Here is a 26,535-nt window from a genome sequence, read left to right on the forward strand (position 1 = left end):
GAATATGTAGCAGAATGTTTCAAAGTTTTTTAAAGTAATGTAAAAGTTAATTTTTCAAGTTTTTATTAGCAACAATAACTTCTCTATGATTGCACTGTAAACTGTTCCAGCCATCTGATTTAAAGGAACAAACTTAATATTCCAAAGCCCACTTAGTGGAGGCTAAGAATTTGAAAAATATTATAGAAAAAAGGTTATTGAGTGCAAGTGAAAAGAATGATGGTTGAATTTCTTCCTACAATAATTCTAGAATTCATCTAGGCTATTCCAGCTTTTAGGAGGAAGTTTGAACTCCTTTGAGCATAATCAACCTGAGAAGCACAGTTAGTGGAAAATTCTCATCATCACTACTAACTGCCAGCATTTTTAATGCTGTATGTTAACTTAGACTTGTTTTAATCTGACCTTCTGAAATGAAGGTTTACAATAGCAAGACTTCAGCCATACAGAAGAGGACTCCTAACAAAAGTTCTGTTAGTTAAGCTGTGGCCAGGGACTCCAATGTCACTCTTGCTAGTAATACCCCAGCTGGAAAATAAACCCCAATGATGTGTATCATCAGGGCTTAAAAGGGAGGTGGGGGATAAAGAGAGGAAAAGGAAGATGAAGATTTTATCTTCAGGTACCATATGCTCTTTAAGTACCACTTAGGGAAAAGGCAGCAATAGGAAACTTGAAGATAGTTTTACCCACAGAAAACAACTACAAATGTATCTATAAACACAAAATTTCTGTACTTAAAATGCTGCTATTTTGCTTGCTTCTCGGACCCCACTCAAGTAAGCTCCTGTAACGGTCTGAGGAAAATGCCTATTTGTGGCCTGTATTAAAAAAAAAAAATAATTGTAAAATTAAGAGAACAGATGGAATTTCAGTTTATAAGAGTAGTTTTGTTTTCCTTAACCATATACCAACATTTCTTAAAGCCATGGAAAACTTCTTAGAATTTAAGAAGAAATATTTAAGATTTTTAGCACCTTCAAAATTTGCAAGGAAGTCAACTAGCAAAATTAGCAGTCTGTTTTGCCATCTGCACTTTACTAGGACAGTACAGAAAGAACCTATCCCATCAGCAGTAAGCATTCATCATCTTACCCACCAACGGATTACAGACAATTTGACTAAAAATACAAGTGAATTGTGTAGTCTTGTCATGCTCTGTACTTACGGGTTATGCAGTTCATTCCTGACCTTAAATACCTGACAGGCTTTCCATGCCCAATATTAACATGAATATAGAGGGTTCTGTATCAAAATCAGGAAACATTAGCATATGTCTCTAACTTCTGTATGCTACTTCTAGATTAACAGTGTTGGTTAGCAAAAGACAATCTTTCATAAGAAATGGTTCCCCAATCACCTTAATCAACAGTAACAAAGATACTTACCTCGCCAGCAAAAAAAATTTTTCCTTGTATGTCTTCAGCTATAATGTCATAAGTTTCACCACTGCCACCTGTTTTTACAAAACTATATGCCATTTGGAGCCAGGGGTCTTTGCTCCATTGAGTAACAAAGAACTTCACTGGGTCAGGAACCTCCTGCATAACCAAAATAGAAGTTATGCACTGCAAAAAAAAAAGCTCATAATCACATAGGTTTTTCTCACGAAGAGTTTCTTGTAATCTTTAGAGTATGCAGTATTACTATGACACAAATTAGATCACATTTCAGAATTAAATTCCAATTTTATTATACTACTAACCACAAAGATAATTTTGCTAGTCTTGCCTAAAACATCACAGTTGCTCTGTTTTGATTGCAACAAGTCTGGATACTGTAACATACCAAAAACTACACACAAAAAAAATTACCATCAAAATACATAGATACTCTTGCAAACAGGTGAAATACCACTATCAACATCCTTCAATATGTTTGTATGTATAATGTAAGCAGTTTCCATCTTATGAAGGTATGATGCTTTGCTTCTTGTTGCTTGTTAAATCTCAAAATGTAATCTTCATTTTGGAGAGAATTTTATTTCAACAGAGAAATAACATTACTTATCTAAGACAGCTCAGAAAATGAGCTGTCTTGAAAAGTAGTTTCAGGAAGAAAACAAAATAAAGTCAAGAGTGTCTCTAGCTAAGCCATGACAGTAATACTGTGTATTCTTTGTCACATTGCAGCATGCAAATTCCACACAATTCTACCAAAAAAAGAGCCTGGATAACTGTTGTGTGAAGGTTTAGTCTTTGTCTTACTCTGGAGGGACTTGTGACAAGTAAACAGAAGCACCCCTGTATGCCTCTTACACAACATCTGGTGTTGGCAAATAGCCCAAGCAATCAAGAGAAATGGCTAGCCAAGCATAGGAAGATGAACAGCCCAGAAGTTCCAGTACACCTCTGGAAGCTATCTTGTCTTTGAAAATCCTGCTGCACTGTGGACAGATGACTCAAATTCACAACTGCTATAAAACCGCAGACACAGACATGAAAACCACTCTAGACTAGAGCAGCACCAAAACCAAAGACTTGTTTGCTGCCTTGACCTTCTCATGAGATTAAAATAGCAGGTAACGTGGACTTAAATTTCACATAATTCTGGAAACTGCAAAGCCATTACCAAAAGTACATTTTTTTTTTTTGTTACAGTCAGGATACAGGGCCCTTGTTAGATCATTTTGTCTGTACCTCCATTCTTATTAGAATAGTGAGGGGTTTGCTTGATTTGGGGGTGGGGAGGTTGTCATTTCAGTTGCTTTTTTATGGGGAGGGAGGGGAAATTGCCATCAAATTCATCTAGCATAAACCTTTTACGATGTATCTGAAGCAGTGATGACCAAAGAAAAATGTTTGGAAAAAATGACAGCTCAGTAAGAAGTATATTTGTGTTACCTGCCTAAATTTCTGATTTTAATTAATTTTCCTTTCTAAAATCACTTTAAAGGGTGATTGTTCTTTCTGTTTTTCAGTTCAGTACCTTTTCCTCCAGATAGATCAAAGATATTTCAATTCACACTCTTCATATAAGAGAACAAACTGTGGTTTTAGTATTTCTGAAAGGAAACATACTCCCTCAAACTGGCACAAAAATAGTTTAACATGTCATAAGTTTTCCTATATATCATGAAGTCATACAAGTGAAAGCTTTACCTCTGTTGGCAAGTTAATTTATCTCTTAAGAGGCTTCTCTTACCTGCTCCTTAAACAGCTCTCGAAGTACAGTCATACACTGTTGCAGTACTTGTTTATCATCTAAATTCTTAATGGTTGTCACAGCATCTCCAGTGACCACTGACATTAAAACGCTTTGTTTGCCCTAAAACCAAGACATTAACATAGGAGATAATTTCAACAAACTCCCTTTTAATTGGCATTGGCAAAGATATTTTTAGCTGCAATGCAACTTTTCTTCTAGAGTGTGTTTGATTCCTTAGCGTAAAGGCTGCAATTCTACAGTATCTATGCTCAAATTACCAACATCCTCTGACGTCTTGTTCACAGATCTGTATTACAGTCAGCTCCTTTTACAACTTGCTGAATTAACTGAAAACTTCTTATCTACCTATTTAAAGGCTACACAAAGTCTTGAGATTTACAGTGTTGTGTCAGACCTCTTAACTCCAGTTCTGTGCCAAAATTCCACTTTAACTGTACTCCCAATTTCAAAAGGTGGTAACAAAGAGAATTATTTAAATTCTAGTTAGATATGTTTTGGCCAATACTAAGTTCTTACCTGTCGATTTTGGCCCAAGAAATGAAAGCTCAGCTCTACTGGTGTTTTCTTCCACTTCATGAAATCTGCTATCATGCAGAAGTTTCAAAGATGAAGTGGCGACTATAGATTAGCACACAGGTTCTCAACTTCTTTAAAAGAACTCTCTCTCTTGTTTATATAAGGCAATTCTTCTGTTGCTAAACTTGATAGCTAGCAGAGTAGCTATCAAGCAAATTCAGAATTTTATCAGTATCTCTGAATAGCACCAGCACACGGAACCACACGTAGAATGAGCTTAAAAGTATCACAGAAAACTTATTTGAGGGAAGTCATTTATAGGTACAGATAGTGTAACAGAGCACAATCTTCACAGGATTATTTCCTTTCAGAATAAGTCATAAGGTTACAAAATGGCGTTTTAATTGTTGCCAAGTAGTAAGCAGTTGTTGTAAAACCATGAGAAGGTGGTATATAAAGATGTAATGTGTCAGCTTGGAACTGGCAGGGAAGAGAAGCACAATGTCAGTGGACTGATTTGAATTTGTTCTGAAATTCATGAGTTTGGGACTGACTCTACAGACCTCAGTTTCATACAAAACCTACTATTCGTCTTCTGCCACTCTACATGGTTATTCAGGTTAGTGCAAGCCATTAAGTGTTAATAAGCCAGGATTATATTTTTAACAGGATGTTTAGCTAATTTAAATAAGGGAAAAGAAGTCCTAAACTGGAAGAGACAGGGAGACTTTCTCCCATATTAGTATACCTATAGTCAGGTATTACAGACTTGTTTTCAAGACAGTTTGAGAATAAAAGTATTAACTTGCTTATATTTTATTTTTTATCCAAACACAGAAAAACATTCCCACTTATTACAATGAAGCATCAATCAGATTTTTTCTTGATAAATACCACTGCTTCCACTTCTTTTCACAATTATGGGGGCTGGAGGAAGAAGAAGACTTTCATTCTTCAGTAATTATTGCACCTAGATTCCAAACTGAATTTCTGAAGGGTCAACAGAAAATGCAACTAGTGTATGTTACCTCTGGATCCATGTCATAGAAAACACTAAAGAGCCCACGCTGGCTGGCATTGGGTGGAACATGACCAAAAAAATCAGCTCCTTGAATTTTACTGTCCCAAAATCTGTAAGGAAACTGCAAGGCAATCTAGAGAGAGAGCAAGAGAGAGATGGAATTAAAGCAATTCATACACAACAAAACTCTTAACTGGGTATGGTGTATGATGAAATTATCTTCTTTCTCCTTCTCACACTCCATTAGAGACACCTAGTTCTAGAAGAGGGCCTCAGCAAGGAATATATGGGCTTGTTCTTTAGTGGGGACAGGGAAGGAAAAATACAAACCACTAGTCCTACAAACTGAAGATGCACAGACAATATTATACTCACAGTGGAATTCACTATGGAAAATCCTTAAGAAATTCAGAATTTTGACAAACCTAATGTAGAATTTAGTGATCCCCATCCTGCACATGGGCTTTCTCTATCTTGCCTTTAAATTTCAACATTGTTATAATCATATTGCTGGCACTACTTCTGTTACTGATTTCTTCTAAGCACACATCTTATTAGAGATCTTTTCAGGAGAGGTGTCTTTTCGCACTGTTCAAATACAAACCCTTCAGTATCCTTCTAACATAATTGATGTATTTATTATGTCAAAAGGACCTAGAATAAATATTTTATTAGAATTCTGGAAGATCTAAAGACCATCATGAAGGTTTGCTCAAAATTAGGAACAAAACATCAAAGCTCTGAAGTGTTTCTGTGAACAATTTCTTTAAAACCCCATTAAATTGGTAAATCTAAGAAACAGAAATATATGTGATTCCTGATAGCATTTTGCTCTTCTGGACTACACTATACAAATAAAACTAAATGCATCATAAATCCTGAGAAATATGAAGCAAAAATAACAGGGACAAAGCAGCCAGTGCTTTTATGAAGAGAAAATGAAATACAATCTGAAAATACTTACTTTCTCAATTACTCCTGCTCCCAGACTATTAATGGCTTTAATTTTTTTTTCTGACAGTGGAGGATTAAACTGAATGGCATTCTTCTGAAGAAGGGCTAGTGGTACAGTCACTAATACCTGAAAGAAATAATTACAATCTCAGCAGTAGCTAAAGCTGAATACTGCATTTAAGCCTTGCAGCATCCTCTCAACTATCTTGGATTATTCTTGTAGGATACAGCATAATGCTCACTAGACACCTCCAGATTAGTGCCTACTTTTACTCCTTATTAATGGGGAAGACATGCCTAACATTCAGGCAAGAACAGATGTTGAAGTTCACTGGTTTTAAGTTGTAGTTTGTTGAATTGCTTGTATCAGAGTGACTAACCTTGCTACTAATATTAATACCTCCTGTAAATGACAGTCAGTGGCTCTCAAATTACCAAAACTGTCTTTCTGTAAGTAAAGACTGTGATTGCTTTGGGTTTGTTTTTTCTTCCTTGATAGATCCCTTCTCTTTAAAATATGCTCAGTAACACTGTTATTGTCAATCCAATCTTGATCAAGTTTACAGATAAGTTTTAAAAAGTAGTAAAAGCTGAATTATGCACCATGAAGCAGATGGAGATACAGTGAATAAGGGAGATAGAGAAATACAGGTAGTCAAGTCCTGCATTCTGAAGGGGAAAATTTTAACAGGGCAGATTCATATGCTAAACAGTGTAAAGCTGAGCAGGGAAGAGAACCAGAAAACTTAACTGTTACTTTGAGGACCAGACAAAAATCTATTTGCTTCATATTTTTAGAGCTACCTTTATAGTGCTTAGTTTTTCAAATCAACTAGTACTCAAAACTCAAGGTTGCTTAACAAACAATAGGCTCTAGGACATCCAAATATGGGTCAGTAGGATATATGAGTTTTCATCTTTGGGGAAAAATTGGACTAAGTCTTCTAAGGGAAAAAAGAGAAAAAGGACATGTAATAGGGTCAGTATTGCTCTTGTGTTCCCCAAAAAGCCTTAATCTTGAAGTATATTGAGTACCTTTTGTGTTGTCCACACTGTTCCATCTGCAGTAGTAACCCGGACTTCTTCACCAGAATAGTCAATACTTTGTACCTATTGAAAGACAAATTGAAGATTATACTACAAAATCTACATATGCAATACAAATTCAGACAAGAACAACTAATATAGCACCAGTCTGCAAAATAGAAATTGAGGAACAGAAATTTCTAGAGAAATATTGAAAGAAAAAAAGTAGCCTCCATGAAAGCTGAAAAAAGAGAAATCATCATGATTTTAACATATAAGCTCATCATATAATATTTAAGTACTGATAGTCCTCAAAGAGGATTTCCACAAATGCTGAAATTGTCCTCTCCTTTCTTAAAGAGAAGTTGAAATAATCACAGCCACAGATTTGCCTCATCCAAAAGAATACAAGTGTTTTACATATATCCAAGACAAACACTGTGTAAAATTTCCAGACTCACAGGAAGATTCAGCCGAATGTCCAGCCCTTCTGCCAATTTATCAATCACAGTAGAATATCCCACAGTTAGTAGAGTGTGATCTCCAGCAAACTGGGCAAAAAATTCATTGTGGTCCCACGAGCGTGCAGATACCTGTGGACAGAACATAACTAGCTGTCTCTACTGCTGAGGTGCCATGGGTACTAGGACAAGTCCCAAAGTTTGGAAGAAGCCACCCTTATTCCCTTCACAATTGGAAAACAAAAACCTGTATCAGCAGAACGTATGATAACGCTGACAGAAGCAAACAGCTTTTTTACCTAAGGCCACTATGCAACACATGAATTACTGGATGAAGAAATGTCATAATATGGGTTGGTCACTAGTAGGTGATTTATAGTTCTGCTTTGTAGAGAAAACAAGGACAGTAGTACAAAAACTCAGGTGGGCTGCTGCATATTTATTTCAGTTTTCTGTCTCTAGCAAAGAAATCAGATTTTACAGCCTGAAGACTTAAATAAAAATGGAAATATTTTATTTCCCAACATGAGGGGAAAATGAGATACAAAAAATTCTCAATTGAGTATTTCTGTCACTTTGGAGGTTATTCCATATATTTCATTGACCTGCTACCACTCCTGCAAACTCATAGTTAGTAGAATAGTCATATTTGCACTACACAGTGACCTCTTAGCAGTGAAAAATTTCAAACAATTCTCAAACTGCGATTCAAATTCAATTCCATCACTGAAGTTGCATTTACTTCACGTTTTTATTTTAAAATTGAAAGTAAAATAGGTTTCAACATCTTATTTCCCCTGAGTGCTCATGAAGTGTGAAAGCTTGAGATATGAAAACAATTTCCACTGACTGCCCTGGTATAGTATTGTCTTGCAGATTTTTCTTAAGTGCTTCTCAGGTCAGATATGAGCATCTGCATATATCAATCAACTGCCCCACTACAGTAGTACAGTTGACCCTAAACATCCTTAACCCAAGTAACAGGACTGAGTAATGCACTGCAAACAACATAGTATTTTGATATTTCCTGAACTTGCTTGGTTAAAATTGAAGTAACGGGGAAAGGCAAGTATCACATCATCAACAGAATACCTAGGAGTGGTGAAGTGGGGCCCACTGTCAGGGTGTTGGAACACGTCAGAAGTTAAATGCATTTATTTTCAAGATACCTAGCAAAGTAGAGAAATGCCTCAGTTTTTAAACACAGAACTGAGAAGCAGAACTCGCAACATCTGAGGAAGAGAAACACTCATGTGAATCCTACCACCCAGCACCTCAGCAATGCACCCTACTCCACTGCATCATCTACTCTCAGCTTCTACATTAAAGAGGATCTTGCTGGAAGCATGTCATGAACTCGTCACAGAATCTTAGAAGGGTTTCAGTTGGAAGGGACCTTAAAGATAATCTAGTTCCGGGCCCCCTGCATGGGCAGGGACACCTCCCACTAGTTCAGGTTGCTCAGGGCCCCATCCAACCTGGTCTTCAACACTTCCAGGGATGGAGCTTCCACAGCTTCCCTGGACAACCTGTTCCAGTTTCTCACCATGCTCACATTAAAGAATCTCTTCCAAATGTCTAGCCTAAATCTACCCTCTTTCAGTTTAAAACCATTCCCCTTTGTCCTGTCACTATGTGCTCTTATAAAAAGTCCCTCCCCAGCTTTCCTGTAGCCCCTTCAGGCACTGGAAGACCACTATGAGGTCTCCCTGGAGCCTTCTCTTCTCAACGTTGAACAGCCTCAAGTCTCTCAGCCTGTCCTCATAAGAGAGGTGCTCCAGCCCTCTGATCATCTCTGTGGCCCTCCTCTGGCCTTTCTCCATGAGCTCCATGTCCTTCTTATGTTGGGAGCCCCAGAGCTGTACACAGTGTTCCAGGTGGGGTCTCATGAGAGTCGAGTAAAGGGGCAGAATCACCTCCCTGGCTCTGCTGGCCACACTTCTTTTGATGCAGCCCAGGACACAGTTACCTCCCATCAGATTAGTTAAGGCAGAGCTGGAGTCTGTGTCCCAGCGCTCTTACACAACAGGTTAGGGATGTAGCAAGTGTTCAAGGATAGCTGATTCTTCCTTTGGTGCCTTGGGATGGATCAGATGACTTCTCAGTGTTACTTCCAGTCCTATTTTCTGTGAGGCTCAATCACTTCAGAACACAGCTATCAAAACTCACCTGAGAGAGATTGCTGCCACAGGCATACTCCAGATTACTGAGATGGAACTGCAGTACTTTTTCTTCCAACTCACTGAACTGGATACCAGACTCCTGAATAAAGGTTTTATAGATTTCTTGTATTTTTTCTGTGAAAGAACATGTTTAAAATAAAAATATGTCATGATTCTTCAGAAGTTCTGCATTTCAGTATGCTATTCTCTGGATCACACAATTTTCAAGCTTATTGGTAATTTGCAGTAAGAAGTTTTTCTTCTCATAGAAAAAAACTGCAACATCCTTCCAGTGATAAAATACAATGTTGTTTAATCGTATGTTTCCCTAGTAAAATAATCTTCAAAAAAGAAACACATAGCTTCAGGAAAAAAAAAGGTTGAAATATTATTTTAAAAATAAACACATTGTGCAACAGCACAGCTAGGCTGGCCAGTTGAGACAGGAGATAAATTGTTTAGCTTTCACCAATATACAGTTGAAGATATTTCAAGGAAAATACACTTTAAGGTAATGGAGAATCCTTGCAAATAAATCCTGCTTATTTTTTACAAAACCAAGAGAGTTGAGAAATTTGATCCAGAGTTCACTGAAGAACATACGAGTTGCTAATTCTGTTTTACAGAATCCACACTGAAAATACGTGGATGGCAGACATTTCTGAGCAAGTTTATTTTTTGTTGTTGAATGTGCTTACATGCTACAAGTGTGGTGGGGGGTGATACCAATGGAGACAACTATTCTCGCCAGCAGAAGGTTTTATTCAGGCTCTTTTTTATACAGATTGGTCAAAAAGTGCAAGAGTTATGGCTAGCTATGGCCTGCTTCAGCAAGAAGCAAGTCTTTTGAACAGCTAGTGCCACTAGTTATACTGAAAAGACTACCTCATGAAAACAATATACTACCTCTGAAGTCATACAGTATTAGAAAAGCCTTCAAATTAGGCTTCCTTAAAAGTTACAAGTGACATTTTGGTCTGTGTGTATATGATAATCTCCATTAGTTCTCCACAGAGCCAAGGCATCACTGTTGGATTTCAGGTCAGATGTACAGACATAAGACTTCTAAAAAGGTCTGATGTAAAAGCCAATTTAACATAAAACTGAACAGAGCCAACATCTTCACTTTGCAATACATCTCCCACTTACCACCAAGAGGAATATCTTGATGTTGGGTTTTATCTTTTCTCCACTCAGAGACGACATCTAGGATGGCATTGAAATGAAAGTCCATACGTTTATCAATAGTGGGATCTGTTATCCTTCCTCCTTCCTGGATCAAGTCACATTTCTCCCCTAGTTTGTGCATTTTAATGCCAAGCTTAAGAAAAAGACATTTTATTGCTTTTTAAGTATGGGAAAATTACAGTGCCTAACCTCCCCAAAGTTATTTCAAGTGAGGCGAGTCCATCAGATTTAAGTGATGCCACTTCAAAAACATCCATGACTTTTTTTAGTCAGATTACCTCAATCTCTTGTTCTAAAACTGAAATACCAGCAATGCAAACTGGAATACCAACAATTTCTATCCATTAGTTGTCAATAAACTGGTTTTCCCCACTCTTAAATCCTTTTCTTTATCAGGGATTCCTGGAAACTTCATCTCCAACTTTCCTGTCAGACTAGGGACTAGTCCAGAGACGTTGGGTGGCCTGGTAATCAAACACGATGAACCTTCAGTCTTCTTAATTTTTACCTCACCTTATTCTCTTAAGTCACCACTAAAATCAGTTCTTTTCTACAACTTCCTGATGCCCAAACAATTCCCTGGATTCAGGAATTGACAGGATATTGCTTGCCAGTTACCTCCAATTTTATTAACAAACAAAGAAATTATTTTGAATCAAAACTAGTATTTTGTTCTGCTTGTCCAATTTGTAGCAAATGCACAGCAGAGCTAAATCAGGATAAAGATGTTTTCATGTTCTACAGACTCAGCCTAGAGAAAACAGCACAACTATAGTGCCAACTTCTTCCTAGGGCACTGTTACTCTGGGTGCATTCCAGGATTTTTCACCTGTCCTCACAAATCTCTAGGCTGTTGGTCACCACTGCAGATCTACAGTTATACTTAGATGAAAGATGACATCAAATGACCAAAAAAAGGGATGAGTGCCCAACGTGTATTCAGAAGTCATTGCTCCTCCCCTTCTAACTAAAAATGATTTAAACAAAAAATAAATAAATTCCTCATTGCACTATAGAGCACTAAATAGTTGAACCAGCATGGGCTGGACTTGTACACCTCTCTGAACAAAATCCATACTCAGGTTTCTCTTGGAGAAATTCAGCTTTCTGCTCAAAAAGCACCCAAACCAACAAACAGGGAAAAAAAAACCCCAACGAAGTGCATTTGCATCAGTAGTTGCTAGACATATTTATCTTAACATGTGTGAGACTGAATTAGAAACATAGAGGCTGAGCAAAGGCAAGTCTGTCATAGCAGTATGTATTACAACATAGCAATAGCCTCCCACACTTTGGGAGCCTTTCTCAGCTCTAAGGAAGTCTGCTGGAGACCTTTTACATTACTATATCCAGAAAAGGAGGGAAAAGTGGTTTCTGCTGGTTCTGAAGTTGGAACTTCCTTGTTTTTCTGTGCCCAAAACCATTCTACAGCCCTTATCTGTCCCCAGCTGTTATCAAAGATATAATAGCAACGTGGAGTTAACTTACGACACAGAACAGTGTTTTAATCATGTCATGAAAAAGGACTCCCAACTTTACCCAGCCACCCGAGCCTGACTTTAAAGACAGTTTTTCACTAGTGATAAGGCATGACCACTGCAGGGAACCCACTTGCTCGCACATTAGTGCTATTGGGTTGTTGACGCATCCATTGACGATTTGTGCACCTCTTCCAACAGTGACTCCTTTGAATGTCTTGTCATCCCACACTCGGCCACCAATTCTGTCTTTAGCTTCTAAGACGATGACCTGCGATACAGTTCAGGTTAGCAAATTGTAAGATTTGATTATATTAAACACATCCATTCAACTCCAGAGCAAAGGAGAAAGCAAAACACACAAAAACCCCAAGCAATTCAGTCATGCTAAGAATCTCAACACCTTATTTGTGTTTGTGGATATAGTTCATTTATGCATTTAAATTGTCTTTTAAAGACATATGTAAGTATGTATCCCTTTGGGACAGAAAATATAAAATAAGTGTTGCTTTAAGGAACAACCCTAACAAAGATAAACCTTATTTTTTGAAAAGCTAAAGACATATTCAGAAAATCTCAAAATGGGAGTTTAAGGCATGCTATTGGCTATTAAACACAATGATCTGGATGCAGTGTCTATCTGAGGAAGTCCATACACCTTCTGGAGAAAATTACTCCTAAGATATTCCAAGAATACCCCATTCCAGAGCATGTATTTCCACCATTCATACATACCTCCTTCAGCTACTTGTCACAGACAGACACAGGATACTGTGTCAAATGGGTGTCTGACTGAATATGTTTACCTTTACTTATATTATCCTTTTTATTTTTAGAGAAAGGCTTTTTAGAGAAACTCCATCTCCAGAGCAGTGGAAAGCAACAGAGTGTGTGTGTGCGTGTGCGTGCATATATATGTATAAAATATATATTTTACATATTTTTAAAAAACCCTGCCAGTTGGTATTTATGTATTTTACTGCAGGTTAGCTTTCCACAGGACTTGATGTAAAGGAAGGCTGCACTGCAATTTGCTGTTTAGCAACCAAATAATTCAATAATGGGCCTATAGGATTCAGGGATCCATATAAATTTATACATGAACATATAAATATATAAATCCAGAAAGCCATATGCTCATTAAATTTCTTAAACATCAGCCCTGCAAATGCTTCATGTGTAGAGTCCCATATATTTTCACAACAACATTCTCATGTGTACAATTATGTCAATATGTGAATATTGTGAGATTACAGTCAATGATCAATAGGAGGGAAAAGAGAAATATATGTGATTTGGTTGTTTTAATAAGCAACAGGAAAGTGCAGTAAAATGCATAACTGAAAGAAAATTTCAGGTCATTTAAACAGCCATCATAATCTACAGACCCATTATTTGAATGTGAATATCCACGTCTCCCCTACCCTCCCAACCTAAATCTATGCAAAATATTCCCTGCATGCTTTGTTGAATTTTAGGTACAAATCAATGCTGGTTTTAAGCAGCAGATTTACTTGGTAAAACCCCAGATTGTATTAATTACTTAGGATGCCCTATGCATAAATGTTTGTAAAAAGAATGTACATTTTTTTTAATTCTGATGGAGAAAAAAAAAAATTGGATTTCCTCTGAAAGTATCCAAGTAATGTACTTTAAAGTTTCTTACCTTAATTCCAAAGTTGTGCAGTTGTCGGCCTGCTGCTAATCCTGCTGCCCCAGCCCCAACAATAATGACAGATTTCTAAAATATAATTAAAAATTTAAATAAATCAAACTAGTTAGAACCAAAATAGAAATTATCATTGCACACCTATTCTTCTTGCTAGAGTTAAAATACTTGTAGGTTTCAGAAGTCTAGGCTATCTTGTCCTCTGAAATAATCAATGAGAATTTTTTTAAATGATAGCACACTTAATATAGAGAGAGATAATCAATTGTAGCTTTGAAAATAGTGTTTAAGGGCATTAAAAGCAGATGTCTCAAGGTCTTTTAACAGAAACAGATGAAGTTATCAGTCAAGTAACAAATTCTAACTGAAATTACCAGATAAAAACACAATTTGTAATAATTTCAATCACAGATGGGATTGGGCAGTAAAACTATTTTATAAATTAAATCATACACAAACACACATTCCAAATATAAATCAGCTTACGGTTTCTAAGATATTATCTCATTACAGAATACATTAACTAGATAGGTGTCTGTGTGCTGTCAAGGAAATTGCTAGTCATAAACAGGTACCCTTAAATCACAGTTCTTGCAAACCAGTATGAACCTGATAGAAAGCACATTATCCATAGAGTGGAATTCCACAGATTTTAGTGGGATCAAAAACCTTGCTGCCAAGAGTCCCATCTCTGTAGTTCCCATAACCATTGAAGACAGATGAAAACCATGTGAAAAACATGAAATGTGTTTTCTTTTAGATGTAATTTGTACATAAATGCTTGGAATGATATGTAATGACCAAAAAATCCAGAACCAAAAAAAAAATTACATGTGTCATGTAGTTTTAAAGCCTTGATAACATAGTGTTTATTACAGCAACTTACATTATGGTATTCTTTAGGAAGAAGATACTGGTCAGGACTGACTGATAAAATCCCTGTATTAATAAGCCCTTTCCTTGTCATAAAATAAAGTATCCTCTCCATTTCCTGTACACAGCGAACACGCACAAGCCCTCGAACAATGATGTGATGGATGCACTTTTGAGGGGTAAGAGCCTCCTGCAAAGGAGAAATAGAGAATAGAAAGTGTTGATTTTCTGATATTGAGGTTTTTTTCCTATTTAAACTGTAAAGCAGATGGTAAAAATAATGAATTGGACTTCTGAGACCATTTTAAAAGCAAGTTTTATGGAAGTTTCTTACTAGCCAGCTTTACATAGTAGGGTAACAGTTTATTAAGCCAGATAAACATGGAATAAAAGCAAATGAGTCTACAAGACACTCTTGCAAACTCCATGGTGTTGTCCATTAATACAAAAATAGTATTGAAAGGCATCCCTGACTGCAAAACTAATCTTAACTGGTGGCAATGCTCACAATGACATTCCAGTAAAATCCATTCCAAAATGACATATCAAAAACCTTCATGTAAATACAGACATCAGTTTCTGAAAGCTTCACTATGTGAAACTCCAGCATTTAAGGAAATGCCATAGAGTTAGAATAAGTGAAAAGACAATCACTTCCATGTCCAACAGTTATGTGAAAAAAATAATCTTAAAGCATCCACAAACACTGTTCAGAAATGTCTGAGCATCCCTTTAAAAGTTAATAGCTGGGCAGACTCAGTAAAGTTTTAATAGTTTAAGAACTTTTGTATCCAACTGTGAAAGAGTGAAAACTCAAAAAAACCCCAACAAAACCCATGCATTTTCAAAAGGATAGGAGCAGTTTTTCTGGTGCATAACGAAACGCCTAAGAAGAGAGGCCAATTCCTAGGAAGAGAGTTCACATTAAAAAAAAAAAAAAAGTAGCTATGATTTGTAAACAAACAAATGAACTACTGGCATCTCTTACCTTGCAGTTTGTGTACCACAGAGCCAAGATGAGGTTTCTCAAAGCCAGATACATGGTAGGGTCTCGTGAATATTCTGGGAACTCATAGAGCTCATCCAGTTCCATGACATCTGGCCTCACACAAAGTGCTTTCCCACATTCATTGGGCTGGTAAAAAGGCTGAAAATATTTGTTCATGCCTGCAACTGAAGAAAGACACACCACAACCTAGTCATATTCCATAGTATCCTCATCGCATCCTTTTCCCTCCAAGATGATTGATCCATTGACCTCACACAGATAAACAAGCAAGGCAGCTTTCCAGCCTCTAGCCACCTTCAGAATGATTCAATTCATACTCCTCTCCCCTGTCATACCCTCTAGGCTGTGTTTTATTGTCCTGCTACCTGATGGGTATATGTCTTGGACCTATCAGAGCTAAAGTTTTGTCAGAGAAACAGTATGTCCTCAGTTGCCATGTCCAACAAGGAACAGGATCTAAGCTCAAGTCTAAGGACTGTGCCAGGCTAATGCAGTGCTCTGACCCCCTTTCATCTTCAACTCTGAATACTGCCCAGAGTGGGTAGTACCTAGAAGTAATAATCTTCCACGTGCAATACTGGTAGCTCTGTTTAATGAAGTTTGTTAAGCAGATGTGTATCTGTTGAATAGATGAACAGATTTATTTTCAGCACCTTAGGTAAGCAAAGTCTGCTAAAGTGAAAGAGAAGCTGAACTTTCTTCAAAGCACTCACTGAGATGATCATGGGTATCTCGAATTACCTTTCTCCATATGTGACCTGTTCTGCAGATGCACAGTCCCAGGCTCATTCTTGGAGCTGCCATTAGCAAAAAAATTAACCTAAACAGAATCTGAGCACCTTAAGACATCAGATCCTTTTCTCAGAAGCCCCAAAGATCCACAGTATGAAAACCAGCAGAATCATGTTTTGTTTTGATACATTTTCATTTCCTTAAGAATGCAATCAACCTTTAAGTACCCGCATGTTAATTTCCTGTTTCTGTACACAAATGGCAGGTGACAAACAGAAAGCCTTTGCAGTTTGTGCCTGCTCCCTAAAGAAATGCTATACCAAATATATTACCTTTCTCTTACAAACAAGTAAATTGCATCAAAATAGAAACTGTGTGTGCTAGTGCTGAGAACAAAACCTGTGTTTTTGACTCAGGAGCATTATGTGCCTTATAAACTCAGTTATAAAACAAAATTTATCACACCTATTTAAGCAACAGAGCCCTGCAGATGGCTCTTACCAGTCAAATTAGGCACGCTCTTTAAGTGCTCTAACTTCACAAGGTTGGATTCACCAGGTAACCGATTAGTGCTGGTACAGGATGGACTCATGCCCACGCAGTCTGGATAATATGCAGCTAGAAAGGGAGCAGCCACACTGTCTTTCAGCAAAGGAGGGAGTATGAGCATGGAGTACCACCAATGGTCTGAAACTTCAGCCACTCTCTGGCCAAGCGGAGAAGTGAAGGAAAGAGGGGAGAAGAGAACACATCAGTACTTTGAAAATGTTGGAAAATTAACCAATTCCCCCTCCTCCCTCCAAAACTGAGACCAAAAAGCACTAGCAGTACCAATCTCAGAATCGCAAGTCATAAAGACATTTTCTCTCCCTCTTTCCCCTTCCTCAGCCTGACGCAGAACACCTGTAGCATTAAACCTTTTCCTCAGAAATGGAGCTGAAACTCCACAAACTCCACACCCATGTGGAAAGCAAACAGATGAGACATGCCCTGACAATACATCTATGCCTTGCCAGGTCCTTTATAAAACATTTACAGTTGTTTATGCATCCAGAAATCTGAACTTATAAAAGTCTCAGTAAACTGATTAATTTAATTTAGATTCTGCTGTGCTCACCTTCTAGAACCCTAACAAACACTAATGACTCAGCATTATTTTAAAAATCAAGCATACATTAAGGAAAGAAAAGCACAAATCTTCTACAAGACTCAACAATAAGCTTGAACATGGGACCTGGGATAGAGGTACCTCAGGTGCACTCACCAGCATTGGGGTATTGAACATCAGATCATACCAAAGCTAAAATACAGGGTTATGTGATCATAAACCCATGGGAACTCCCAACGTACATCAAGACTACTTCTGTATATGGAGGAAAGGAAAGAGAGAACATCTTTTGATGTTCTGTTGCAGTCTTCAAAAAAAAGCAGACTAGCTTGTCTAGAGATAGAAACCCCCTGAAACACAGGGAAATTTGGAAGTTTTAGGATGGGGAATTTCAATTAGGAGTAAACCTTGAATCACAGGCCACAACTCAAAGACACCACGAACCACCTGAAAGCTAATTGGCATGGTAAGGAAAAAGAGGAAAAAGATGAAAAAACAGAAGGCCCTAGGCTCTGTTGAAAATAGTGTCTGACATTTTCCTGAGAAAAATGCATAAATACTGCCATAATTGGCCAAAGGAACAAGGAAAGAAATATGCTGGGCTTTAAGATTGTTTTAATATTCTAGGACAAATGAGGAGGAACAGCCATTACTCACCAAGTCCTCAGGCATGGAACACTGGTCTGAGCCCTCAGTCTGAAAGAAAAGTGAATGGTGTCAAGAGCTATTATTGAGCTGTACAACAAAAAGTAAATATAAAATGAAGTAATTTGGATATGAAATAGCTCTTTAAACTTAAAAAACAAAAAATGTATTAGTGCTAGCCTTCTGTAGCAGAGATTATTATGTTAGCAAAGAGAAATAATAGAAAAATGCATTGTTAAAAACACAACAGACCACCAAGTCAAAACACTCATCTGTTAAATAGTTTCTACTGATCAGACCTTAAAATACACATTTTATTCCATGAAATTTAGTGGAACACTGAAACAAATGGGGGGGGGAATAATTTTATAGAAAAACTGTGGAAAGATTCCACATTTTCCACAGAGACTTTTCCAGTCCGGAATATAAAATGTTTCTCGTTTATTTTAAGAGGATCTTTATCACAAGTTTCAAGATGAATGCTAATCATTTGGATTTTCGTATGATCATTATTTTCATGCTGTTTTTAACTGTATAGATTCTATGGCACTATAAGGACCCTTTCAAATTTCAGGAGTTCTCTTCATGCTAAAGCTGAAAGTTTTCATGTAAAGCCCCATGACAAACTCGCTAGAAATTAATAAAAGCCTGTTAAGCTTACAAAGTGCTTTCCTCAATAATGACGTATGGCTAAACAAAGGCAAAAGCACCATTTTGGTGTATGTCTGTTTTGTGCATGCCAATAATCTTTCCGTAGCTTCAGAATGAAGGATTTTACAACTGACTGTGCAGAGAAAGAGTATTCCAGATACTTCTTTCTTGACACTCCCACTGAGGAAAGAAAAAGTCCGAACAACATGTAGATCTGTCACCGTGCAGCTCTCCAGGCTGTCAGACAACAGCATTAGAAACATTAAGCAGCAAACAAGAAGAAATTAACGTCTGCAAAGAAGAAAAACCAACTTGTTAGTTTCAGTAGGAGCAAAAAAATATTCTGTGTTACCTTGGTAGAATTGTTCAGTTTCATACCACATCTGTAGGTTTTTGCTATTTGTGGTGTCAGCTGGATTTCCTTTGTCAGCTGACGCCATTTACCACAGTCTGGCTTTGTGCACTGCACCTACAAGTCAAAAAACAAACATGTTTTTGCTTGTTGCTGTCTGATTAACAGATAAGATTAATGAAGCTGAACTAACCAAACAGAGAGAAGGGAGATGTGAGGAAGTTGTCACACTTAATTGTAGAATTGGTTCTCATGTAATCCTCAGGTCATAGTAAGACATTTATTATAGAGAAACATGGTGCCCATCTCCTGTAAGACTAAATTTCTCCATAGAACCTAACTCCAGAATTAAACATCCAGTTACTACGGTCTTCAGTGGGTTTTGCGAGTATTACTGCAAAAACACATTGTTCACCCTCAGAACCAACAGCAACAACAAAATGCCACCAAACTTCCTTCTATTTGTCTCTCTTCTTCAGCTTTCTTTACTAAGGAAAGACAAAATCTGTTTTGGAAGTTTTTCACGCTCATACTTTCCTATAGCTGGCACACTCCCCTTTCCCCACCAAGTCTTATTCTACCTGAACATCACACAGCTGCTACGTCACTGAAAAGCAACAGAAGGTTGTTTTTTATGAGGTGTGGAGAAGATCTCCAACAGCGGAGGAACTGATCAGAACTATTATCTTGAGCTTTTTCACAGTCCTCTAGTACTAGAATACCCCCACAAAAACTTGGCCGACCTGTTGCTTGAACATACAGTATCAGAAGCTCACATCAGAGCATCACATTGAAATATACCCTTTGAAATTAATCATCCTCCATCTTACCCAGTAAGGAAGCTGTTGATCAGCCATGAAGGCTTTTGGACTGGGCTCACTTTTACCATTACTTGTCCAAATCCTTTTCCAGGCAGTGTATTTCTCATAACCATCTTTATGGCTAAGAAGAAAGAAAATAAAACAGCAAGCAGTCAGCAAACCAAGTATCTAGTTCATTGCAAGCAACAGCAGTTATTCTAAAATTAAACATTTTATATAAGGACAGAGAAGTAAGGCTGTAGCGAGTCCTATATTTTTCCTATTAAAAAGAAGAAAGTCACTGTTCTTAAAATAGCAATAAACTGCATCCTGACCACTGTGTCCTCTTGATCATGAGCACACTTCCTATTATCTAAGGTCTGGACTGAGTCACAGGTACTACTGAGCACGTAAGCACCCAAAAGTCTGTGCAGAGCTGGACTTCCACTCAAATAAGAAGAAGCAAGGAGCCAAGAGCACTCTGTGAGCCTGACCAGCCTTCACGGTCACTAAACTGCAAGATTTAAATCTGCTCACTGATTTGATGCTGCAGAAAGGCAAGGTCTCCTGAAGCCACACTGTAAAGTGAATTTACTTTACAAAGGAAAACAGATTTATTTAAAACTGTTCTCAGAATTCTAAATTCTCTGGTGTTGTTTTAGAAAGCCAAAGGCTTCAGAGGAACTGCACACACGAACCAGCCTGCCAGTTTTGTTCATGCTGCTGTATTTAAGTCGATGATTAGTCCATACAACACCTGCAGATCCAGCAGCAATATCCGAGACTCACTTTTGAATAAAGTAAGCATAGAGGACAAGTCTCTGTATTGTTTTTATGTACATGATATTTCAGCAGTTGTAGTATCTGCCAAATTTTAATAAGCACCAAAAAGACACAACCTTAATTGGCAACCTACCTTCGGTAATAGTGGTCAAAACATTCATTGCAGAAGTGTTCCCCACAAGAAAGATGATACCATCTAGACGTATATCCATTTTTAGCACATCTGTAATGCAGGATACATAGAAATAGATTTAAGATTCATTTAGGAAAAAAAAAAAATCCTTCTGTAGACTAGCACATTCAAGAACATGAACCAAATATTCAGGACAAGCCCAGGGCTTTATGTTACATTCATGAAAGCTGACTCGCACAAAGCACTGAAGTCTTACAATAAGATCATTTCAATTGTCTCAAACATTTCCAGTTTCCAAACTAAGTAACACCAGATGCAAAGGAGGCAAAATGTACACAATGTGCAGTTTTATAGTTGGTCTGGCTTCCAGCAATCTTCTGCTAACAATGGTCAACTGAGCCTGTCTTTAGTACCCTTTAAGCAGACATTTCCTGAACATTAAATACATTTGCTCTTAAAATATGTGCTGTGACACTCTAAGCATTTTACAAATGTATAAGGAGGCAAAGTCCCTCTCTTTAAAAACTTAAGTTTATTTACTTTGTTCCATTTTGTTCTGATATTAGTGCACATGTGCGAGTGATCATTTAAATTGTACATGTGATCAATTGATTCATAAATCATTACAACATCCCATCACCAGAACAACTGACAAAACCATAAAGGCAAATTGGAACACAAAACAGATGTTGCCTATTTTTTCTTTTTTTCACGTGACCAAGTTGGCTGTGATTTTAACCCAATAAGAGAAAACCCTGAGGAAGCAGCTACACATTCTGGGAATTTATTCCTTATTACTCTAAGAAGGAAATATCCATTTCTAGAGTCTATATTCATCAGACAAAACAATTGCTCTTCGCTTAGAAAACTCTCACTAAACTCAGTGAAATAGTCTAAGATAAATGCACAAAGTAAAAAGCAGTGACCTAAAGTACTAACTGAAATAGCTCACCATGAAATAATCTCATCTCAAATAAATGGTGTAGAAAGTATGTAGGGGGAGGGTGGGGGTGGAAATAAAAATATTAAAATAACAATTAAAACGATGACTAAGCAGTATCTATTGCTTCCTAAATAAAAATCCTAGTATCACCAACGCTGATCTCTCATGTGCCCAGTTCCCCTAGAAGTCTGTTACACAACTGCCAAAACACTTGGCTTTCCTATGACAACATCCAGAACACATTGACCTTATGCCACCAAAGAACAATCCACGCTGATTAAAAGACAAAGTACTAAACGATTTTATATCGTTATAAAATAAATAGTAACTAAAACAAGGAAAGTTTGTCTCTAATTAACCAGGGAGGGAGGAATGCTATGTAATTATAGTCTGCCTACTGCGTAACGAGGTCTACCATGTTGCTTATTATAGCTACACCTTGCCAGTAATCACACAGTCAGTGCCTTCGGGGTCAGAATGCACAAGGACTTGTGCAAGTGCACAGAACGCCTTGAACAACTCAGAAACTAACTACGACTGTCTCCCAAGACCTAAAATGTCAACATCAGAATCTCACCTCAGACCCGCAGAGTATTCCAGGAGAAGAGTGATAAAAGCTTTCATTTTCCATCTCAAAAGCAAGTTTAGCTCCCTCAAATTACACTTAATACACTCTCAGTTTCACAGAAGCAAGGCATGTTCCAGAAGACACCACTAATAACATAAATGAGCACATTCTAAAGATATTCTGTATCTGAATTAGCAACTCGCACAGTAGAAAGTTATCCACAACAGGAATAACTTGTGACACTTTCCTGGCATCTTAAAGACTCATATTACTACCTTTTGATTCTCCTTCTACATTTAGAAACTGAAGGGATTTCTCAGAATATAGTTAGGATTCTAAACTTCGGCTTCAAGTTTAGAAAAGTCCATGGAAAATGCAAATAAGGAGAAACAAACCTTTCAGCTGCACTGGCAAAGCAAACAGGACATGTTGCAGTGCATCCAGCTTTTTCACACTTTCTGTATTTCTTCTCTGAAGCTTCATCATCATCATCTGCTGCTTCAGCCGATTTCTTCTTCACCTAAGAAACAACAGCTGAAATCTGACCAGAATGACACAAAAGCATCTTCTGCAAAATGGCATTCGAGCAGGTTTGCAGGTTGTGGGTACCATCAAATGGTTAAAATGGTACCATGAAAATGTTTTCTATCTATTGTGAAATAGCTGCAGCATGAAACAGCTGTCAAAGTAGGTCAGTTTTTCTACCAAAAAGAAAAGAAAAAAACAAAACAAAACAGTAAGACTGGAAATATAATTTAAAGCAAAAAATGTCTTCCCTCAGTTTTAAGTGTTGCCATTAAAGAAATTACAGGCAAACCTTCCAGTTTAAATAATATTTTAAGCTCCATCACATGCTAATGAGTCCAGCCTCATGCGATAATTTTATTTCTCCTTCAGAAAAAGAAAACCTCTTCCTCACTTAGTGGCAATCTTATCTGAACCTCAAATAACATATTAGTGTAGGCTTGGGACTTATTTTGGAGTCCACATGCAAAACTTTATACCAAACACCTCTTCTGGGCCTCAAAGGTCCTGTTGTTTTAGGCCTCCATCTGGATGAGCAGACCATTTTTTGTCTGGCTGTACAATCTATAATTATATTTTTAACCCATCAAGTATTTACAAGTTATATTGAGTGTGGCATTCAGGATGTACAGTGCTTGCCTCGAACAATCCAAGAGATAAGCTTGGACTTTGGCACTCGGGATATCTTTTGTCTGTCCCGAGGCATCTGAGAGTTGAACGACACCTGCTGATTCGATTTTGCAGGACAAGACAAGGAGTGCCAGTCTCAAGCTACTTCCTAGGACCGAAACTCCACAGCAAGGAACTAATCCTGTGGTGGCAATTGACTCAACCTCCTCCTTTGTAATGGCTGATCTCATCAATTAGCCAAACAAAGACTACACAGCCCCTGGCATCACACCTGCCCCTGCTATCACAGAGAAGATCCGAAGGGTTTTTCCCTATGCAGGGAGAGAAGTGGGGGTGCAGTGGGCAAGGACTGTATAAAAATGTGGGACTCTGTGGGTGCAAAGTGGCACTTCTCCACCTGGAACTACTTCCCCACCGACGACATCGACGACATCACTGAACCGTGGGTGGTAACTCTGCTCTTGCTTTCTGTCCTCTATCTCTCTGCTTTCTCCTCTCTTTCCTGTCTCTGTTTTCCTGCCTGTCCTATCCGCTCTAGGGACTTTTGTTGTGTTATTGCAATAAAAGTTTGTTGTGTGCGTGACATCTGACCTCGTTTGTGTCTTAATTTCACCATTTGGGATCACCTTTATTTATTAAAATTGCCACGTACCCGAACACCGGATCGTGACATTGAGCACTTATCTTTTCTGAATGTCGTTCACAAATCAGACACTTTGCTTACTTATTCACAAAATCAACTCATTCTCCCTCTCTCTGGATAAGTGCTCTAAGTCTTAACTTGTAAGTCCTAACTTGAACACAATGAAGCCCGTTTTTGTTGTAAAAGTCAACAGAAAATAAAAAAACACCAGAATACGAACCCGTGTGTTTTGAAATTATTATAAATACCTGTCTTCCAGAACTCCTCAGAGGAAGGTTGTCTGGAGATTGATCTGAAGAACATGCCTTTTTTTTCGTTCGTACCCTTCCAGTTGACATTGTAGTATTAGATCTGAAAAAAAAAAAAAAAAAAAGGGGGTAGGGAATAGTTAAGGGGAAAAAAAAACCAACGTTGCTTGACTTTGTAGACTTGCCTGGGGCAGTACAGCCACTCATAATACTACTTTTGTCAGTCACCTAGGTAAGAATCTGTTTAGCTTGACTATTAATTCAGGAGGAAAATGAGGCTTTACAGGAAAGGAACAATACTACTATTTTAAACTACATTCAGAGTTAAGATTAGATCCTTGAGTACATCTTGACAGTATCCGTTCCAGATCAGCATATCCTGGATTTCAATAATCTGATTTGCATTACGTGAAGACCTGGATTGGAATTTGGGTTGGCAAAGCGAAGAGACATCAGCTCATAATGCAAGCATTGAAATACCACTCTGAATAATGCTTGTCCTGCTAACTACTGACTTATTGGTAACAAGAGATTTGCACTGTAAAGCACTTTTCCAAACAGCGCAGCGTACTATTGAGGTGTTGAATACCAGGTGAACAACCAGCTCCAAGATTTTGCACACCCTCCTCTGGAAGTTTATCAGAATCTGAAGTCTGAACTACAGTTGCAGCGCAATGATAGGTGATCAGAATACTAAAAACTTTGTTGTTAAGCATACTATAGGAGAAAATAAAAGGTTTACACCACGAGAGAGCTCTACAACTGTCTTTGACTACACCGGTGGGAACATGGAAAAGACCACAGTTTATCATCTAACCTGGAAAGCACAAGAATGTGAGAAAGTATGCCAGAGAAACATGAAAGCCTATTTAAAATGGTATTATCAAGGGCATTCTTATCACAGGTTGTGAAACACAAAAGAAGAGCCTAGAGGAAGAACTACACCTCAATGTGCTCCACCACATACAGAAAGGGAGATAAAACCCTTATGCTATCTTGTTGTAATAGGGATCAGTTTGCAACTATATATATTTTAAAATATATTTGAGACTTCTCAATTCTGTCTGTTCCAGGCTGCATCTTCCTTGTTCAAGCTGACAGTGATGGACACGGTAGCAGCAGCTTCGTTCAAGAATGCTTCTAGAAGTAGAGGTAACAGGACAAGAGAATGGGGCATCTTTAAACAGTTTCAAATTAAGCTGATGCAAATCAAATAAATTGGTGCTTCATTCTCCTCTCAACGTCAAATAAATTGATTTGGGAGGGGAAGGGAAATCACATGATGATATCCACATAAGTGAAAAATTAGTTCAGACAACGCAATACAAAATTACCTTTTTTTTTTTTCTTTTTAACACCCCTCCCCAATTATAACTAATTAGAGGGAGGGGAAAAAAAGAACTAAGTCAAACTTTATGACCTAAAAAAGGTATCACTGTGCCTTAACTTACCACTGTATGGGGGTGGATGAGGTTGGAAGGTAGAAGAAAGGAAATCCAACCAGTTTCGTTTACGTTAGATTTCCCTCAGCTGCTGTGCAACTCCCCACAAAATGGGGGCTTCCCCCCCCCCCTCCTCCCTCCAAACCCCGAGAGCTTTCCTTCTGGGAATAGTGGCACAACAGTCTCCCTCAGGATCACCTCAGCTTGGTCCTACCTCCTGTTGCTGCCCTTGCAGTCAGAGGCAGGTCTACCCCGGGGACTGCCAGGGGATGACAGGCAGCCGCTGCCAGCCCCGAATGTAACCCGATTTGGGTTAAAAGGCTGAAGATCCAGAAGCAGAGAGACACACACGTATTTTTTTTCCTCGAAGAGGGAGGGGGCAGAGGGAGGTGGGGAGGAAGAAAGCCATCAGCCCAGCGCCTGTGCCTGCCAGCAAGGCCACTGCTTCCAGGTGTTTGCCACTTGGTCCCCTCCCAAAACAAGCAACGCCCCTCCAAAACCCCCCATAAAATTCCAAGAACAAGCCAGCACCGCTCACTTTGGAGCTTCCCACGACTCTGCCCGCCATCACTACTCCCTCCCCGGCTGCAGAAACACGCCCTTCCAAGGGAGGGAAGGCAACACATGCCCCCTCGGCGCGGCCTAGGCAGGGAAGCTCGGTGGGAATCACCTGTGGCGCTGAGCCTGTCCCTGGGAGCGGCTGTCGGGGGGGGTGGGAGGGGAAGGGACGGGACGAAGGGACGACCCACACACCCCCCCGACGGCAGGGAGCGGGGACAGGGGAGCGGCACCGAGGGCGCGAACCCT

At 38.4% G+C, this 26,535-nt stretch overlaps 1 protein-coding gene across 2 annotated transcripts; it reads right to left on the bottom strand.

Annotated features, from left to right (window-relative positions):
* Positions 1-737: 737 nt before the first annotated feature.
* On the bottom strand, positions 738-24,376 carry KDM1B (lysine (K)-specific demethylase 1B). Of its 2 annotated transcripts, XM_010002291.1 has the most exons (20): positions 24,287-24,376; positions 22,636-22,760; positions 20,730-20,819; positions 19,844-19,955; positions 19,014-19,130; positions 18,023-18,061; positions 16,759-16,963; positions 15,505-15,689; positions 14,530-14,706; positions 13,641-13,715; positions 12,108-12,245; positions 10,458-10,629; positions 9,316-9,443; positions 7,147-7,278; positions 6,695-6,769; positions 5,670-5,786; positions 4,713-4,838; positions 3,145-3,267; positions 1,389-1,541; positions 738-821 (listed from the first exon to the last, which is right to left on the bottom strand). In XM_010002291.1, exons 1-20 carry the CDS (start codon positions 24,374-24,376, stop codon positions 738-740), a joined length of 2,463 nt encoding a protein of 820 aa, XP_010000593.1. The 2 variants fall into 2 exon arrangements, with proteins under 2 accessions (XP_010000593.1, XP_010000594.1); XM_010002292.1 differs by lacking the exons at positions 9,316-9,443; positions 10,458-10,629; positions 15,505-15,689; positions 16,759-16,963.
* Positions 24,377-26,535: the final 2,159 nt, after the last annotated feature.

The sequence above is a fragment of the Chaetura pelagica genome, unplaced genomic scaffold (genome assembly GCF_000747805.2).
Source record: "Chaetura pelagica isolate M959 unplaced genomic scaffold, ChaPel_1.0 scaffold1047, whole genome shotgun sequence".
Lineage (NCBI taxonomy): Eukaryota > Metazoa > Chordata > Aves > Apodiformes > Apodidae > Chaetura > Chaetura pelagica.

Coding starts and splice junctions, on each gene's coding strand:
- KDM1B (XM_010002291.1), bottom strand. CDS start 24,376: ATGTCAACTGGAAGGGTACGAACGAAAAAAAAGGCATGTTCTTCAGAT. Junction 22,761..24,286: donor TGAGGAGTTCTGGAAGACAG/GTATTTATAATA, acceptor GTTGTTTCTTAG/GTGAAGAAGAAATCGGCTGA. Junction 19,956..20,729: donor TTTGACCACTATTACCGAAG/GTAGGTTGCCAA, acceptor CTTTCTTCTTAG/CCATAAAGATGGTTATGAGA.